Source organism: Phalaenopsis equestris, unplaced genomic scaffold (assembly GCF_001263595.1).
Source record: "Phalaenopsis equestris unplaced genomic scaffold, ASM126359v1 Scaffold000617, whole genome shotgun sequence".
NCBI classification, from domain to species: Eukaryota; Viridiplantae; Streptophyta; class Magnoliopsida; order Asparagales; family Orchidaceae; genus Phalaenopsis; species Phalaenopsis equestris.
Window position 1 is genome coordinate 147,003 of NW_018165057.1, and position 19,805 is coordinate 166,807.

The window sequence follows — 19,805 nt, forward strand, 5'->3', positions numbered from 1 at the left end:
TATATATATATATATATATATTGTATTTATTTTTATATCTAACATAGAATTTTTATAATTATATTATTTATTTTTTTTAAAATAACTTTAGATATTATAAGATGTTTACCCGAAAATGGGATATAAAAAACCAGTTAATTTAGACATTAGATGTTTAAATACATAAAAAGGTTTGTACTATGTATTTATATCCTCCGATTACATAGCAATAATGTAGCATTGCAAAAGAGAGAATATTTTTAGAGATTTTAGCATGCAAATTACCTCATAACATTTATGAAATTTTATTATAATAAAATTAATTTTATAAATGAGATATTTTTGTCTTTGAATTTTTACGCAAGAAGTTCAAAGTGACTAGAAGCAAATAAAAAAAAACTCTAAAATCAAATTATGGCAAATGAAAATACTCGCATTGGTTCAAATCAACATATTTTGACCATATAAGGTGACTCAAAATGGAAAAGAATGATGAGTGTTGGAATTAAAATATACCATGGATATGTCAACATAAAACACTTGCAAGTTAACAATATGCACATATTTTGATACATTTTCTTTTTTTAATTTGAAACTTTTCGAAATAGGTTTAGGATCATCTGACCTCCAACTTCAATTAATCCATAATCATATTGAATTTCATGACAATATGAGCACAACCATATCAAAAATGATCCTTTTTGAATCAAAATAAGCCAAAATTAAATATTTTAATATAGTTGAAAACTTCAAGGTATTAATTGAAGGAACAAATGATCTCTAAAACTTACATGTTACAATGTGGGGAATCTAAAATATCACTCAATTGTAATGTTGTTAATGCATCCAAATGTTGAATGAATAAGTTACTATCAAAGGAATTAAAATGAGTCATCCAATTATTTGTTTCTAGATATTGGCCAAAATAAATAGAATTTCACACCTAAATTTTATTAACAAAGCTCAATTTTTCACATAAAGGGCACGAGTTTGAAGAGAGTTGTGAGATCTAATGTATTATAGTGTTTTATATGATGTTTGACACCAAATATCGTTGCCAAACACCGATTTTATTTAACTACCATCATCTAACTATCACTATCTAACCACCACATGTAGCCTTCTTAATATATTTCTCATACAATCACTACTGCTCGACTATCATTAGTTTATCATCATCATTCGACTAATACCTCTGACAGCCAACATTATCATTTTATTACTTATATCTCTACTATAAATATAAGAGGCCAAATTTGGGTACAAAAATACATGATTCTATCATCTTCAGTTGAGAGAGAATATGAAACTCTATACCTGACATACTGGATTATTTCATCTTGGTTAGGTTCTCTATCTTTTTCTCTTCTGAAACTTTCTTTGTAAAAAAGGTAGAGCTCATAGACACATAATTTTCATACAAAACTAAGATGTAAAATTCTGACATTTTTATGTAAATTTCTAGAACCAAACAAGCGTAAATGTATTTTTTTCAAATTAAAATTGAGCATAGGTTAAGACGTATTACAAATATTTCTCATAATCAATTCGAGTTTATTTCAGGCAGGTCTACTATTGAACCTATACATTTATTGAGAGGTTTGATGGACAAGTGTGGAGAGAATAAGAAGAATTTACATATGATTTTTCTTTATTTATAAAAAGCTTACGATAAGGTTCCAAGAGATATCCTTTGGAAAGTTCTAGTGAAAAAATGTGTTGATATAACTTATGCTTGAGTCATTAAATATTTGTATACTAGAGTTGTTACATGTGTTCAAATAGAAGGAGGATTGACCAAATATTTTTCTATTTCAGTTGGATTACATCAAGGAACAGCTTTAAGCCCATATCCTTTTACTTTAGTTATGGATGATCTTATCGGACATGTACAAAAGGATGTACCTTGGTGTATGTTTTTTGTTGATGATATCCTTCCTATGGATAAGACTAGAGAAAGAGCTCAAACAAAACTTGAATTATGGAGGTCTACATTGGAGACTAAAAGCCTTTGGTTGAGTAGATCTAAAATTGAATACATGAAAAGTAATTTTAGTAGTAGTGACAGAGTTGTATCTACGGGTGATCAAATTATTAAAAGGTGTGAACACTTTAGATATCTCGGGTTTATTGTTCAAAGTGATGGTGATATAGATGGAGATGTTATTAGTAGACTTCAAGCTGGTCGGTTGAAGTGGAGGAATGCTTCGGGCCTATTGTGTGATAGAAAAGTATCACTTATACTGAAAAGAAATTTTTTTTAAGAAGGTGGTGAGACTTGTAATGCTCCATGGCACTGAATGTTAGCCTTTAAAAGAGAAGCATAAAATTAAGTTAAGTGTTTTCGAGAAGAGAATGCTTAGGTGGAGCAGTGGCCTTAGAATTAGATTCAAAATGTGAAATGAATATATCCATGATAGGGTTGGTGTTGCTCCTATGGTGGAAAAAATTAGAGTGAGCCATCTTCGATGGTTTGGTCACGTTAAACGTCGACCATCTGATGATATGATTAAGAGAGTAGATGTTTTAGGTTCGACTAATGTTAAGAAGTCAGAGATAGACCAGGAAATACTTGGACATATTGTATAAAAATTTATCTTAGTTTATTAGAATTAAATGAAAATATGACACTCAATAGGACTCAAAAGAGACAAAGGATTCATATAGCTGACCCCGCTTAGTGGGATAAAAGCTTGTTGTTGTTTGTTGTAAAATTGAAATGCAATATCACCTAAATCTACTCAAAATAAACAAGATTGACTGTTAGAAATAAATAGAATGTAAGAATATTTTTATGTTAAATTAAAGTTGAGATGCAATCACTTAAAAATCTTACAATAAGGTTCCAAGAGATATCCTTTGGAAAGTTCTAGTGAAGAAATGTGTTGATATAACTTATATTCGAGTCATTAAAGATTTGTATACTAGAGTTGTTACTTATGTTCAAACAAAAGAAGGATTGATGAAATATTTTTCGGATTGACAAAATATTTTCTTGATGAAATATTTTTCTATTTCAGTTGGATTACATCAAGGATCAACTTTATGCCCATATCCTTTTTCTTTAGTTATGGATGATCTTACTAGGCATTTACAGGAGGATGTACCTTGGTGTATGTTTTTTGTTGATGATATTCTTCCTATGGATAAGACTAGAGAAATATTTTAAACAAAACTTGAATTATGGAGGTCTACAGTGGAGTCTAAAGGCCATCGTTTGAGTAGTTCTAAAATTTAATACATGAAAAGTAATTTTAGTGATAGTGACAGTTATAACTATGGGTGATCAAATTATTAAAAGGTGTGACCAATTTAGATATCTTGGGTCTATTGTTCAAAGTGATGGTGATATAGATGGGGATGTTATTAGTAGAATTCAAGTTGGTCGGTTGAAGTGGAGTAATGCTTTGGGCCTTACTGTATGATAGAAAAAGTATCGCTTAGATTAAAAGGAATTTTTTTTAAGAAGAGGGTGAGCCTTGTAATGCTCTATGGTGATTAATGTTAGCCTTTAAAAGAGAAGCATAAAATTAAGTGTTTTCAAAATGAGAATGCTTATGGGGATGAGTGGCCTTAGAATTATAGACAAAATGCAAGATGAATATATCCATGATAGGGTTGTTGTTGTTCCTATGGCGGACAAAATTAGTGTGAGCCATCTTAGATGGTTTGATCATGTTAAATGTCAGCCATCTAATGATCTGATTAAGAGAGTAGAAGTTTTAGGTTCAACTAATATTAAGAAAGGCAAAGGTAGACCTAGAAATACTTAGACATATTGTGTAAAAAATTATCTTAAGCTATTAAAATCAAATGAAAATATGACACTCAATAGGATGCAAAAGAGATAAAGGATTCATATAGCTGACCCCACTTAATAGGAAAAAAGCTTGTTGTTATTGCTGTAAAATTGAAATGCAATATCAACTAAATCTACTCAAAAAAAGCAAGATTTTATTTTTAGAAATAAATAGAATGTATGAATATTTTTATGTTAAATTAAAGTTGAAATGCAATCACTTAATTTTACTCAAAATAAAAAAATATTTGACCCTTGGAAATAAATAAAGTGTAGAATTATTTTTATTTGTCAAAATCTACATGTGTTATTACTTAAATTCATTTGAAATCAAACAAGATATGAGTGTTTGAATTAGCCATGTCATAGAAATATTTCTTTTTTGAGTCAAAATCAACCAACAAGATGATGTAAATGAAGTTGAACCAAGCAAAATATACATGTTAGCAGTAGACTATGTATTATAAATGCTTACATTAGAAGAGAAATGTTATCTACTTAAATGGCTTAGCATCTCAAATAATTGGAATAATTTTGAGCATTCAAATCAAAATGCAAGGCCATGTAAATCTATCAAACAAGAAAAATGTGAATCTTAAAATTGAATTATATCGTAGGAAATTTATTTTAAATGCTCAAAATAACATGCAAGACTATATAAATTAATTCAAAATAATTAAATCACAAGTGCTTGAATCTAAATACAACATATAAAAATGAATTAAATGTTGAAATAAACTCGAAAAGCTATAAAAAATAATGTAAAACAGCTAAATCATAAGGGTTATAATCAATTTATAGCATATAATATTTATTTTAAATTCTCAAATTAAAATTCAAGACTATGTGAGTTGGCTCTCGAGCAAAAAAAATAAAATTAAAATTAAAAAAAGGAATTAAATCATGTTGGGTTGTTAGATCAAATGGATTGTTAAAGATGGCTTTAGCTAGATGACATGGGTTGCTAAACAACGATGGGGGTGAATGGCCCTGCTATGGGTGCAAAGGGAGTGGATAGCATGGTGAAGGATAGTAAAAGTCTTGTTATCATTTACATTTAATTCCTATGCAGTTCCAAACATTCTTATGCATTATGTTCTCCAAACATTGCATCTTATTCTTTTGCCTTTTCTAAAAAGGAAAATTTTATATTAGCAATTCAATATGAAGGAAATAATAAAAAAACTATTTGAAATAAAGAGCCTTACATTTCATTCACTAGAAGATAGAAGAAATAATGTTCTCATTTTTTGATGTGAGAAGTCAAAGAGAGTAAATTTTGAATGTTTTCCTTAAATCTCCATCGCAAAATCTCAAATTTTTTATCTCTTACTAAAAACTTTGAGATTTTATCTAGACATAATAAGACATAGAGGGAAAAAGAAGAGAGATCAGAGAAAAAGAGAAAAATATATATATTTGATTATCTATAGTAATTACATATCAATAAATAATGATATAATTATAATAATATCTATACACATGTGAATGTATATATACATCAAATATACATAATCATGCACATTATAAGCCAAACTATGAAAAAAATAAATATTTGTTAGACATCTCTCTCCTTAACACACATTAAGTTGTTGGTTTTATTTTTATTGGTTTTGAAAATAATTTTTATTTAATATGTGTATAATTTTAATTTTAAAAAATGAGACCTAACAGATTTTGAGTATTTAGTTGTTTAAATAATTGAACACAACATTATAAGTGATATGTCATCTCGAAAGATGAGAATATCACTTAATAATGAGCTCAATTACTCAAACTAAAAAAATTTAGGACATTTATTTGGTCTGCAAATTTTTCAACAGATTATTCCTTTATATAATATGAAGATTAGATAGGGTTTAACAAATAATCTAAGTGACCAAAATCGAAAGTGACTGAAATCACCTAAGAAAACTCTCGATTAAGATTGAGGTTTTGTCTCCAAGATTTCAACATTTAGTTTCTATGATTGGTTATAAGAGAATCAAATGGGAATGGTTTGTTCTGGAACAACTATTTTTGCAATCCAAAGGAGCAAAAGGTAGGAATACAATTTTAAGGTTTTGGTTGTTCAAATAATCAAGCACATCATTGAAAGTAGTAAATCACCTCAAAAGGTACAAATACAATTTTATAATGGGTTTGGTTATTCAAACTAAGGAAATATTGGATATTTGCTCTGGTTTGCGGTTTAAACCCGATATATCATTTCTCTTATCTAATCTGGAGACTAGATAGTGCTTAGATTAATTTTGGGTTCTTCTTCTTCATATAAGAGGAAACCTCTATAGTTAATTACATCTTAAGCAACTGAAGTTACTTAAGATAACTCTTAATTAAGGTTGTGGTTTTGTTCTCAAGGAATTTCTAAGTTTAGGCTTCCATGATTGGACATTGGGTTTCTAAATGGGAAAAGTTCAAAAGTTGAATAACTATTAACAAAAGCCAAAGGAAGAAAGGGTTGGGGACACTTAGAGATACTAAGGCAACCTCAGTAGTATTTTAGACTATCCTATTGTTTGGCTTTTGAATTTTTGGAAGAAAAATTTAGTGTCAAACTAATATTTTGTTAGAGCATTAGGACCTATACTACACAACATACAATCGCGCAGGAGTCTAAAGGTAAGGATTTACGTCTTTACAAGATGAGCAACCTTAAAGTTCAAGGGTGAAATTTACCGAAAGAAGTGAAACTTTAGAACCCTAATCTAAAAGAAGGAAAACATGGAATGCAATGGACTTATAACCTTGCCTAGAAAAGGGTGCCAACTAAACCACCAAAAGACATTCAAAATCATGCATGGGAGGTCTTGATGATGCAAGATAAGGTAGGTTGTTATTCACTAGAAGTTGTAGGCCTTACAACTTGATTATAAATCAAGATACCTAATTACATATCGTATGCATTATGCCTTTTAAAATTTCAAGTTTAAATGTTTCATGCCTCACCACACTCAAATGCTTAATTATATTTAATTAATGTTGAGCGCATCAAAGCAAGTTGTGTAATGGGATATGCAAGTCTTTGATGATGAATGTATAGAAGGTCTGTTAAAAAGTCTAATCAGTATGCATAGATAGAACTCACTCTATAAGGTAGTGGTTCTCAATGCAATGAGTGAGGGTCCGAAGATAAGGAACGGGAGCAATATGTTATGCATAAGTCTACAAATCTTGTTATCGTTCATATTCCTAAATAAAAAAAGGAGTTTCTGCTTAATTTTATTTGGTGTCAATTGAGTTGTTTAGATGTATGATTTTTCTATGATTGTGAATGCATTAGTTTATGTAATTTTGTTTTGGTTAAGAGTTTGGTTTGGAAAAACTAAGTTGAAGTTATTTAGGTTGGGTGTCGGCACTAATTTTAGGAGGAATCTTCTGGTGAAAGTTGTCGGTCACCGGAATGGAAATCCTGATGCCCGCTTTGAAGGGACATTTAATATATATATATATATATATATAACAAGCACTACACCTCAAACTATGTATCTATCTCGAAAGATAGACACATGACTTGATAGTGAGGCTCATTTAAATAAACTAAGAAATGTATGACATCTGTTTGGTCTGCGAAATCATTTTATTATAAGTCGACAAGTTCCCTTATTTAATATGAAAAATTAAATAGGGTTTATATTAAGCTGAGTTCGTTAAAGTTTCCAATAAAGGCAAGCCCTTATAGTTAATTACATCTTAAATAATCAAAGTTACCTAAGAAAACTCTCAATAAAAATCATGGAATATTGTTTTCAAAAGTTTTAAAGAATAGGACTTTTCAAAAGAGATCGAACAAAGAGGTGTGAAATGAGAATGACTCAAATTTGGAACATTTATTTTTATAATCCAAAGGAAGAAGAACTAAGGGATATCACGGATCCTGAGGAGAACCTCAGCGACTTCCCAAACTATCCTACTATTTTGCTTTAATTTAGAGGAAAAATATTTAAATGTTTCATCCTACCAATTTTATTAATTAGGGCTTACATTCATGAGAAACGATTACACAAATAGCTTGAAAGATGTGGTTATTTAGGTCATAACGAACGACAACCTCGGGATCCTAAAATAGGTCAGGGCTTATATTGTATAGCATAGCTATACAAAAGCCTAAAGAAAAGTTGAGGATTTATGCTGCACTAGACGGACAACCTCAAAATTCTATGGCTTGGTTGTTTAATTGAATGGGTGAACTGGTGTAAACATGTTTTACTGTAGATGATGGTCGTGTTACCCATTATGCTCCTTGTCGGAGCAAATTTAAGTTTAGAAGTGTCAAATTATAAAGATTGAGAGAAGTATCAGGTTTAGAGGTCAAGTTTTTTAATGTGTCAAGTTTTGATGTCAAATCAAATTTTTTCTAAGGTTGTGGTTATTTAAATATCATGGGAAGTGTTAGAGTTGATTAGAGCGACACAGGTTATGATCTCACGGTTCCCTCATCCCAGTATCACTATTTTCTTTTGAATTTACTTAGCCTAAACAGGTTAAAACCCATTTAAACCGGGGAGATCTCGTTAGTAACTGTGGGTTACCTCCTCCGAGGGACTTCCGTAAATTCAAAAAGACATTTTAAGTTTAGTGAAATTTTAAAGGATTTATGGTTATCTTTGAAATAATTAAATATTTGTTTTTGAAAATTTTGATTAATTTTTGAAAAATTTGTTTTGATTTTGCAAGTGAAGTAAGGTACTCACCTAAGTAGTTTACAATATTTACATAAAGTAAGATGATAGAAATTAAATAACACTATAACAGCGTACCGATCGTCTTCTCAACATTCCAGCTGAAATGTAAGTCTTTTGCAACATTTATGTATTTTTACAGGTGACAAAGTAAGATATGCTAGTTTTGAGTAGTTGAAGGTATAACTAAGAAACCCCAAGTATGACTTATTGAGTCCCAAAAGATCTTAATGGATGATTTTAGAACAAGATATAGCAAGTTCAATTTGTCCTACAAAATATTCAAGAGATTATAAGTGTTCAGGGAATGACCCTGAACTTCTTTAAAGATCCCTTGAAACATTTGAGTTCATTTTGAACTAATCATATTGCTCTACTATTCATCCCAGGTCAAATTAAAATTACCCCATTACTCGGTAATCTCTGACATTTTAATCTTCCCGAGGACAGGGTATCTTATTAATCAGTTGATATTTCACTTAAAAGTTATGTAGGCAAATGCCCCTAAGACAAGTTTCAGTCATTAAGGACCTTTGTACTCACCACTAAAGCTGGGCTTGTAGTGTTAATCATTAGTCATATTATCCTCTAAATCCCATTAAATGAATTAAATATCAAGCCTAGATCACTACCAAACCCTTTAAATCTAATGGGAGAAAATTAGCAAAGATTTAGAATTTTATTTAGGTGATTTGGATTCTGATTAAAGAAGTCAGATCATCATTAATTGTGGACTTAATCATGAGTGAAACATCATCTCCCTAGTTTAATCCCATCACTTGGAAACTATTTGATCTTTTATTAACTTCCAAATCTAATAATTTAAAAAATTCATAATTTTATTCTTATCATGGGAAGGTGACAAGTTGGTTTCTACCTTTTACCCATTATGTTTCAATCATCCAAACATATCCATTAGGATCAAAATTACCCATTTTTTTCCTTTGGATTAATCCTAAATTTTGATTAAGGAACCAAAATCTAGAATGACCACTTTACCCTTAGGGCTCTTCACCTCATAACTTATGAAGCATAATTCAAGTGACTTAAGAGAACATCAGAGGAGAAAAATGTGATTTTCAGATTTTAATTTAAATAATTATTTTAACTTAAAAATAGAATTTTCTTTTTTTTATTTAAATGATCAAAGTAAAGCCTTGGGTTTATGAGAAAAGTATTAAAGGTTCCCTCAGGTCAGATAAAACACTTAAGCAAAATACTATGATTTTCTAAATTATATTTTAATTTAATTTTATAATTATTTATTGGTTTTTTATGATTTAATTAAATGGAAAATATGTTTTAATTACCAAAAAATATTTTGACATTTTTATTAAACCTCTCTGAGTCTAGCGAACTCAGAGAAATTAATTTTATATTTTTATGATTTTTAATTTATTTATTATAATTATTTTAATGAGAAAATAAGAGAAATACATTTTTAAGCCTTCAGAAATTTATTTTTAACTTAGAAAAATTATTAAAAATATTTTAATTAGTTCCAAGTGATCAGGGAATAATTAGGAATATTTTAAAATATTTTTTGTATTTTTGAAATTTTTAATTATTTTTAATTCAAAATAGAGCTAAAAAATAAAGTATTTTTTATCAAAAATGATTTTTATTTTTTCTAAGTGCTCATGATCACAAGGAACTTAGAAAACCACTTTTGATAATTTTCCTAAGGGTATTTAATTTAATATAATTATTTTTTGTACAAAAATACAATACTTCTTGAAAAATCAACTTTATTGCTTAAACTTAATCAAATAATTTTCAAATTTTTATAGTAGATTAACATGGTTTTTACACACAATGTGAAATTAATTTTATTAATTTTTTATGACTATTTAATTTAAATAAATTAATACAAGATATATACACTTAATTAATTATAGAAATTCACAAAATTATTCAAGCCATCATGATATTTTCCTAGACTTCTCTAATCACAAAAAACCTACTAAAATTTATCGCATAATTCTCCAAGTAATTTTTTAATTTATATAATTAATTTAAGCCAAATTAGCCATCTTAGCTTAAAAATTAGGGTTAGAAGCACAAAAATGTCCTCTAACCTTGGAAAAATCAGAGAACATAGCCTCAGTCATGAGGAATAAACCCTCAAAATTTCAAGCTATGGTGAACAATGCCTAGCCATGATTAATCGAAATACAACAGAGAGTATTTAATTAATTACAAATAAAAAAGTAAGCAAATAATTTTTATTTTTGGTCCACATTATTCTCCTCTATTCACTGAGCAAGTGGATATTTTTATTTTTATTTTGTGATTTTTCTAACCCAAGATATGAATTTTTGAAATTCTAGTATTTAAATAAATTCATAAAATCCATATTTTTCTACTAGCCATGATTAATCGAAATACAACAGAGAGTATTTAATTAATTACAAATAAAAAAGTAAGCAAATAATTTTTATTTTTGGTCCACATTATTCTCCTCTATTCACTGAGCAAGTGGATATTTTTATTTTTATTTTGTGATTTTTCTAACCCAAGATATGAATTTTTGAAATTCTAGTATTTAAATAAATTCATAAAATCCATATTTTTCTACTTAAACAGGCGGCGCCACCTCAACTTCGACAACTCTAAAGTCTCCACGCGGCTCTCTGCTATTCGACACCACCAGCCATGTAGCCGCCTCGTCAGCCCGCCTTTTCTTTCCATTTGCTCTTCCGGCTCCATCACGACCATCAATTGGATAAATGCGCGATCGGACGACATCCGTTCATCGTCCCCAAATGACCTAACTTGTAAGTCGTTCACACTAAAACCTTAAGATCTTGAGCTAGCTCAACCAAATTACTTCGGGTTTATTCTCACACCTTCATCTACTCGAGACGAACATATCTATACAGCTTATACGGTATGAAATAAAGTAAATACGTATGGAGAATCAAATGAAGCTTGGTTTAGGGTTGAGGCACAATACCTTTTGTCTGAGACGGGAGGCCTCAATCAGATGGTTGTAGTAGCTTTGATTGAGTAGCTTTGAGTTGTAGTAGCTTTGATTGGGTCCAACGAACCTCCAGATGAAGTCCTGGGCTGTGGTGAATTGTATAGGTATGATTTTGATCAAGGCCATTTTCAGGTTTTGATCAAAGTCTATGCTAGGGGCTCTCTGTGATGGGGCTTCTGTGGGGAATCAACTTCTCTCACTCTAGTGATGGCGGGCACAATTAATTGAGCTTTGGTGGACTGTGGAGGTGTGGGGAATGTGGGGAAATATGTCTGTGGGGAAATATGTCCTGGTTTGGGCTGAAATTTTAAACTCAAAATTGAGCTCTCACAGTGGGAACCAGAGGAGAAAAACAGTAGGATTGAGCTGAGGATTTCTTTGAGAGTCTCTAGAAGCAATTGGACAGAGTTTCCCCAAAGAAATTTGATAGTTATCTCCCATGGCTGTGGAGGGGGTGGTTTAAATAGAATAGACTATGGTGGCTCTCAGACCAAGCTAAGGTGGCCAGGGTGCTGCCTATGTGGAGGGAAGAAATGCCCTAAAAGCCAATCAAGCTTAGCCAACTCAGGTGAGTTCAAATTTGGGTTTTGGCCAACTTGGGCTCCTTTAGACTGACTGTTTCCGACGGCTGAGGTGGTGGATGGCTAGGTTATGGTCACCTCTTGGCTCAGGGAGGTCAGGGGGTGGCCAATTATGATTAACTCCCAAGGGGAAGCAATGATGTCAAAGATATTTCAAGTTTATGCCAAATATGGGTGAAATCCCTCAAATCAAGGGACCATTGGTCCATAACTCATCTAGGGTGGGCTAAGTGAGTCTAGCCTAGTCACTAGGGCCTAGAAGTTGGCTGTAGAAGCTTTGGCTTGATCAATTTGGCATGGCTTGGTCAATTTTGGTGCGTGGGTTCAATTTGGGTCAAATTGGCTTGAAGTTAGGTTTGGGTTAGGCTAATCATGACTTTGGACTCAATTGATTAATCAATTTGGTGTAGATGTCTGTCATAAAGAGTTTAGAAAAAAATTGAAGTGATTTTGAATTGATTTGGAGGTTCAATTTGAAGGAATTTGGGCATTTGATCAATTTGAGGATGTTGGGTTAGACTTGGGATTATGTTAGGTTAGAGTTAGGTAAGTCCAAATTGAGGGTTCAAAATGGTCTAAGGGGATGTTATGAAGAGTTTTAAACATTAATTGGATGTCAATTTTGGGATTTTGGCATTCAATTTGGTGACATTTGGAGACATGGCTAAATTGGGGTAAAATTTTGGGGTTTTGGACTTGGTTGAAATTGGGCTCAAAGTATGGGTCAATTGGGTTAATATTTGGTCTGAATTGAGTTTGGTCATGATGAATTTGAGTTTAGAATTGAAATTAGGTGAAATTGGAACCGAATTGGTGGACATTTGGGGTGAATTAGGGTAATTGGGCCTTTAAAGGTAATTTGGGGCTTTGGTCAAAAGGGGTCAAATTGGTCAAATTAAGTTCAATTGAAGGGTCCAAATTGGTTTTGGGGACATTTGAAATGATTTTGAAGGTTTTGGGAAACTTTGGGCCACCAAGGCTATTTTGGTAATTTTGGCAATTTTGGGGGTATTTTAGTAATTTTGGTAATTTTGGGAAGTTTTGGGCATTTTGGATGGTTTCAAATGATTTTGGATGATTTTTGAACAAATTTGGGTGTTTTAAGTGAAATTGGGAATTTTGGTCAAACTTAGGGTTTAGTGCCTTAGTAAATTGGGTAAATTTGGGAGGCAAAATGCTAAGTTAGGTATTTTGGTGAAATTGAGGTGCCAACCACCCTATTTGAGCTATGAACCAATGGAATCTCTATTTGGGTCCTCTATTATTTGGGTCCTCTATTGGGTCCTCTATGTACTGGTCTTATATAAACGCTAGTCTAGGGCTAGTGAGTCTAGGGGACCATCTACATGAGTATCCCAAAAGATCAAGGGATCAAAGTTAACAAGTTTGGGTTTAGGGTTGTGAGTGGGGGTGTAATGTGCAAGTGAGTGACAGTGTATGAACTAGCTCAAAACCAACACCCAAAGTCCATCCTAAGGCCAATCAACCCTATGGGAACTCTCCTTGAGCTCCCCCCATATTGTCCCCACCTACTAAGTGCTAGAGGTTAGGACGAATATGTGGAACTTCAAGTTGAGCAGAGAAGAGTTTAGAATTTCTAATGGTGAGGGTTCATTTTCTAGTCCTCTAGAAATAGTCAACAAGAAATTCCTAAGGCTAGACATTAGGCTAGGAAACTAGACCTCAACCAAAAGTGAGGTCAACATTAGGGTAGAAGTTTTAGTTCTTAAACAAGTCTACCAGATTTCTAGGAAAAAGGTAGAAATGTAAATATTGACACGTAGTTTGGGCAAACTTATCGAATGAATGAAGAAAAAACTAACGATATGGGTGTCAAACCTAACTTATGTCAAACTCATCAATTGACATCATCCGAACTACCATTGATGGTTTAGTTGAGGTTCATCATTCACTTCATGTTTCATCTTCTTTTGGATAGTTCAGATGTTTATAGTCAATTGAACATAACACCTCCTAGCTCTATAAAAGAAAAAAAGACTCAAAGAAAAGATCGTAAGTTACTATAATAACTTATTTATTTATGACAACCCTATAAAACAAAGTTAAAACACCCTAATAACAATTCTAAGTTAGCATTTTGTATTTTATTTTTAGCAGCCCTACAAAACAGAGATAGAATGTAAGAGAAATAAGTGTATTTAATTATCATTCTTTTTCTTTAGAAAAACTTGGTTAAGATGCCCATGACTTTATGTTATCTATGGGTTGTGAGGTTCCCAACTCTACTTAGTCTAGAGAGGCGGTCAAACCTATCTTAACTGGAAGATTCTTATCAACAATCATGACTTGCGTTATCCAAGAGATCTTCGTAGATCCGAGTAGCAGGGTTAAAGTTACATTCGATGATCCTTGTTCATCAGGGTTTCATTTAAGATTTAATCTCATTTTTTGATTTTAGGGGGCTGAAAATTATAGGTTGCTCAAGACCCTTTAGCTCATTAAATTATGTGATTTATTTTTATTTTATTTTTGATGTTGAAATGATCCAGCCAAGATCCCATGGTTCCGTCCTCCCGAAGTCATTGGAGTTTGTAGTTTGATTAGCCATGAGTGACCAAAAGTTACTTTGTTAGTATCTATTGGTTGCCTCCCCCAAAGTTCCCTATCAAATTAGGTTGTGTTTTATAGTTGAAGTTTAAGTTTTAATATTTTTTTAGGGCATGCTTTAGGTTGTATATTTTTTGTTTATCACGAATTTTGCATTTTTGCCCATATTATCTCTAAGGAGTGTTTTCTTAAGTCGAGTGTTTTTTAATTCTCTTATTAGAGGTCAAACACTCCTTAACTTTGTTTGTTTAATTGAGCTGTTGTTAATTTTTAGGTTTGCCCGAAAAGGTTTAAGTTGATTTATGATAGCCCGGGTTAGGCTGGGTTGAACCTAGTTGGATTTAAATGGATTTGGGTTAGCCCAAGTTAGGCTAAGTTCACCTAGGTTGGTTTTAAGTTGATTTGGGTTAACCCAGGTTAGGTTAGGTTAACCTAAATTTGTTTAAGTTTGCTTTGGGTTAGGCCTGGTTAGGTTGGGTTGACCTAATTTGGTTTAAGTTAATTTAAGTTGAGTTATGTTTGAGTTAAGTTTAAAATTTGGTTAAGTCAAGTCTAAGTTAAGTTTAACTTGAACTAAGTTTAGGTTTAGTTAAGACGAGTCTAAGTTAGGTTAGACTTGAACTAAGTTTGGGTTTAGTTAAGTCAAGTCATGTTGGGTTAGACCTAAGTTAAGTTTTAGTTTAAGCTGTTTAGAATTTGGTTAAGTCTAAGTTAAGTTAGACTTAAACTAAGTTTAGGTTTAGTTAACTAAAGTCTAAGTTAGGTTAGATTTGAATTAAGTTTTAGGTTAAGCTAAGTTTAGAATTTGGTTAAGTCAAGTCTAAGTTAAGTTAAACTTAAATTATGTTTAGGCTTAGTAAAGCCAAGTCTAAGCTAGGTTAGATTTGAACTAAGTTTAGATTTTGGTTAAATTGGTTGAAACTTATGTTAAGTTTAAGGTTGGGTCTAGGGTTAGGTCTAAGTTGAGTTAGACCTATGTTGAGTTTTAGGTTAAGTTTAAGACTTGAGTTAATTTAGAACTTGAGTTGAGGCTAAGTTTGTAATTTGAGTTAATGTTGGTTAAGCCTAAGTTGGTTTAGACGTAAGTTAAGTTTGAAGTTAATTATATTGAGTTAGGTCTAAATTGAGTTAAACCTAAGTTGAGTTTAGAATTTGAATTAAGTTAGGTCTAAATTAGGTTAGACCCGTCTACTTTTAAAATTTAAATTAAGTCTAAGTTGGGTTAGACCTAAGTTAAGGCTTTGGATAAATTCATGTTGACTTAAGTCTCGGATGGTTTGGACATAAATTAAATAACAAGCCTTCGTTATTAAGGTAATTTCAAAATAAAAGGGAAAATTATGAAATTAACCTTCTTTAATTAATCATTTGATTTAATGTTTTCCATTAGGTATGCTCTTAAGATTTTAAGTTAATTTCTATGTTTAATTTGAGTTAGCAGACAATTTGGGCTTAAAGTGCAAAATTGTGATTTTACAAGTTTACCCTTGATATGCTGATTTCATTTTTAAATTTTAAAAAATGAAAGTTATAATATTAGTGTGTGGGTTTACTATCCTAAGTTTTCTTATTAGTTTTCATTTGAAAACATATTTTCTTGATTAATATTTTATTTTTAATTTTATTTAGTTTTTTTTCTGTTCAATGAGTTTAGTGGTAATTTTGTCTCATTTTTGTGATTTTTCTTTAGAAAGATATGAAATTTTTGAAGTTTTATTTGATTATTTAGATTTAATTAATTCAAAAATTATGAACTATTTACTTAAACAGGTGGCGCCACGTCATTCCTCGTATTCCCTGAAGCTCCAAGAGGCACTCGACGGTTCACTGCACTTTCCACGTGTGTGCTGACAAAATCTTAAATAAAAAAATTAATAAATTCATGAAAATCAAGCAGTTTAATGTTTTACTTGATTTCATAAATTCATGGAAGCTAGTAAGATTTAATAAATCCGTACTTAAATTATTTAAATACATCTTTCACTTTGACTAAATCTTAAATTAAAAAATTTATAAATTCATGAAACAAGAGCATTTTAATGTTTTACTTCATTTCATAAATTCGAAGATAAATGCTATCAAAAGTTGCTTCCAAACACCCCCTAAAACTGAATATAAATTGTTATGAGCAGATAACCCCACTAAACATATTATTATTTATAAAATTATCATCCATGTGATTTTTTTCGAACTACTAAATTGTTGCATTTGTTCATGTCATGATCGGAATATTGAGAATTTATTAAAATATAAATATTTATTCAATTATTTATTTTACTTACGACTTATTTCATATCTTTAAAGACAATATGCATTAATTTATTCTATTAAATATATGAGATGACCTTATTAGAGAGGAAATGAAAAAGAAACTGAAGTCATACATCAAATGACAAAGCATAAAAAAACTTTAATCCTGCATTTCTGGATGATAATGTGGAGTAAGAATACATCAACCTTGTTTTATGTGCTTATCAAATTGTGTTATATAATCATATATCCTCACCATATTCATGTTAACTAGTAATAATGAATCTTGTCGGGACAAGAAAACTGGACCAGACATCAAACTGAAAGAAGAAAATGTTCAAGATTCATTGGTTCGCTTGAGATTAAACTAGAAGATGAAACGGACGAGGACGTAATAAATATAAAAATTAATTAAATGTGATCTAAATAATACAATAGTAATATAGTAAATTAATAATAAAAATATTTTTAGGCTCGGTTTATAAACGAGCCGAACGTGAATAAATATTTATTCGTTCGTGTTCTGCTTATTTGACTCGAAATAATTAAATAATTAAGTAATAATATTTATTTATTTCTTTTTATATTAAATTTTTATAAGTATTAAGTAAATGCAAATTTTTTATTTTTTAAAATTTTTTGAGTGTTATATTTATAAAAAATGCAAGCTTTTTTGTTAGACATTTAAATAAATAAGATTTGAGTGGTAGGCATGTAAACATTCATAAAAATCCGGCCCATCTCGTGCATAGAATCTAGTGTATAATTTATTCCCTTGAATAAAATTTAATAATTTATTGTGGCATCCAGGAAAGTTCACCCAACTATCTTTAGTCCCACATGAACATTTTTGTCTTTATAAATTCTGTTTATCTATATAAAATGAAAATTCAATTGTTGAACTTTATAGTCATGGAATTTGAAGACTTTGGTAATTTAAATTTTCTAATATAAATATCCATGAATTTTCATAAAAATAGAAAATAAATATAAAAACGGTTCAGGCGAACCGTGATTGGTTTGCTGGTTTTAATGTTGGACCCTGATTTAGGCTGTTCCAATCCGTCCAATACAGGAGCAATTTTTAGCCCGCCCAATCGATCGGAAAGAAGAGTCCACATTCCTATTAACATGAAATTTCAAAGGGGTTCAATTTTTTGGCAATTGAAATTTTGTAATATAAATATCCATGAATTTCTAAAAAGGTAAAAAATAAATATAAATACACCGCGACCCAGTCTAAGGTTGGTTCTAATTGGTTCAACACATGAGCAGCTTTTAGCCCGCTCATTCGGGAGAAATATTTGAGTACCGAAGACGTACGTCTGATAGGTTACAGGACGGGTATTAGATATATTATAAAAAATTTATAAAAGTTATAATACGAATATAACCCTTAATAACCGGTCTGCAACCTACAAACAAACAAAACAAGGGCCACATTCCAATTGACAATCGTCTAGAGTGTTACAAAGCCTATCGTTGCTTCCCAGTTCTTCAATCAATACAACTGTGTTCAGAGAGAGCGAGATCGCGCTGATGGGCTTCTTCCAAACTCTCCATCGTGTTCGTCCCCTCCTCAGATCCAACCTCTATAATTCTAGGGTTGCATGCCGATGGATCTCCTCCACCCCGGACCGCCACAAACCCGAGGCCGCGGCAGTAACGGCGCCGGCTCCGGCGCCGACGCCAGAGGTCAGCCCGAGGAGCCCCGTCGGTGGCGCGAGGATTGAGTTTCCAAATCTCGACGATGCGATTGAGGTGTTTGTGGACGGATATCCGGTGAAGATCCCTAAAGGTATGACGGTTTTGCAGGCCTGCGAGGTCGCCGGAGTCGATATTCCCCGTTTCTGCTACCACAGCCGTCTCTCTATTGCTGGAAATTGCCGGATGTGCCTCGTTGAGGTCGAGAAATCGCCTAAGCCTGTGGCTTCATGCGCAATGCCTGCTCTTCCAGGTGCCTTTCCATTCTTCTCTGTTAAAATTTTGTTTATTATTATTATTACTATTTTTTGACATACTTGTTTGTGTTCTGATATGAAAAGCACTGAAGTGAAAGTTTAAAGGGGAAATTTTAGTTGACCTGAATTTATCTGTCATCTTTTCCTCATAAATTTCCGACCTCTTACTTTTTTCCGTTTTTGATGTCAGAACTGGTTTTGAATCCTGATATATACTGGGCAAACTGGAAGAGAAACAAGAAAACAGAATTGAGAATTGAATCTGGATATTTATTTATTTCTTCAACATGGAGAATTCATTCCCGCTGTTTTCTGAGAAGTTTGGAAGATTAGGGATATAACTAACGACTTATTGTTCATGAATAGTTTGTGTTTGGCTCGTTAAGAAACTCGTGTTCTAATCATCACTAAGTTAACGAGCCGAGCACGAACAAATTTTTTTTTGTGCCGAACACGAACAAGAATTTCTTCGTTCGTGTTCGGCTCAAAGTATATATATATATATATAGAATTAATGAATCTTGTCTCTAAACAAGATTTGGCTCTGATACCAAATCTTGGCTCTGGTATCAAGATTTAAATTTAGCTGATGCTAAAATATGAATCTTGTATCTAAATAAATATTTGCCAATTGACAAACTCAGTTATCTTGTTTTGAATTTAATATAGAATATCTTGCAGGTAATACTAATTCATTACTTGACTTTCTCACTTGTGAATTTTTGAAGGGAGAAAGACAAGGAGAGGTGAATCACCTCTCATCAAAGGGTTAGAATGACACCTCACCTTTAGAGGGGGGAGAGGTAGAGGCCAACCTAATGTGACTTCACGGAAATTTATAAATTTACAAAAATATTTATATGGAAGCCCAATAGCCTCCACATCACAAACTAAATATCCTCAATCTCCTGATTTATAAATCAAGAAGTCATAGAATTTGAGCAAAAAACAATGAAAGAAAAAATTCTCTAAATTAATTTAGAGGATTATGAAATTGACGAT

At 31.6% G+C, this 19,805-nt stretch overlaps 1 protein-coding gene across 1 annotated transcript in view; it reads left to right on the top strand.

Moving 5' to 3' along the window:
- Positions 1-18,268: 18,268 nt before the first annotated feature.
- The window catches only part of LOC110029957 (NADH dehydrogenase [ubiquinone] iron-sulfur protein 1, mitochondrial), a 50,304-nt gene continuing 48,767 nt past the window's right edge, over positions 18,269-19,805 (top strand). The window contains exon 1 of the mRNA XM_020732464.1: positions 18,269-18,799. Coding sequence (XP_020588123.1) covers positions 18,382-18,799 — 418 coding nt within the window. The 5' untranslated portion in view covers positions 18,269-18,381. The remainder of the gene's footprint in view (positions 18,800-19,805) is intronic.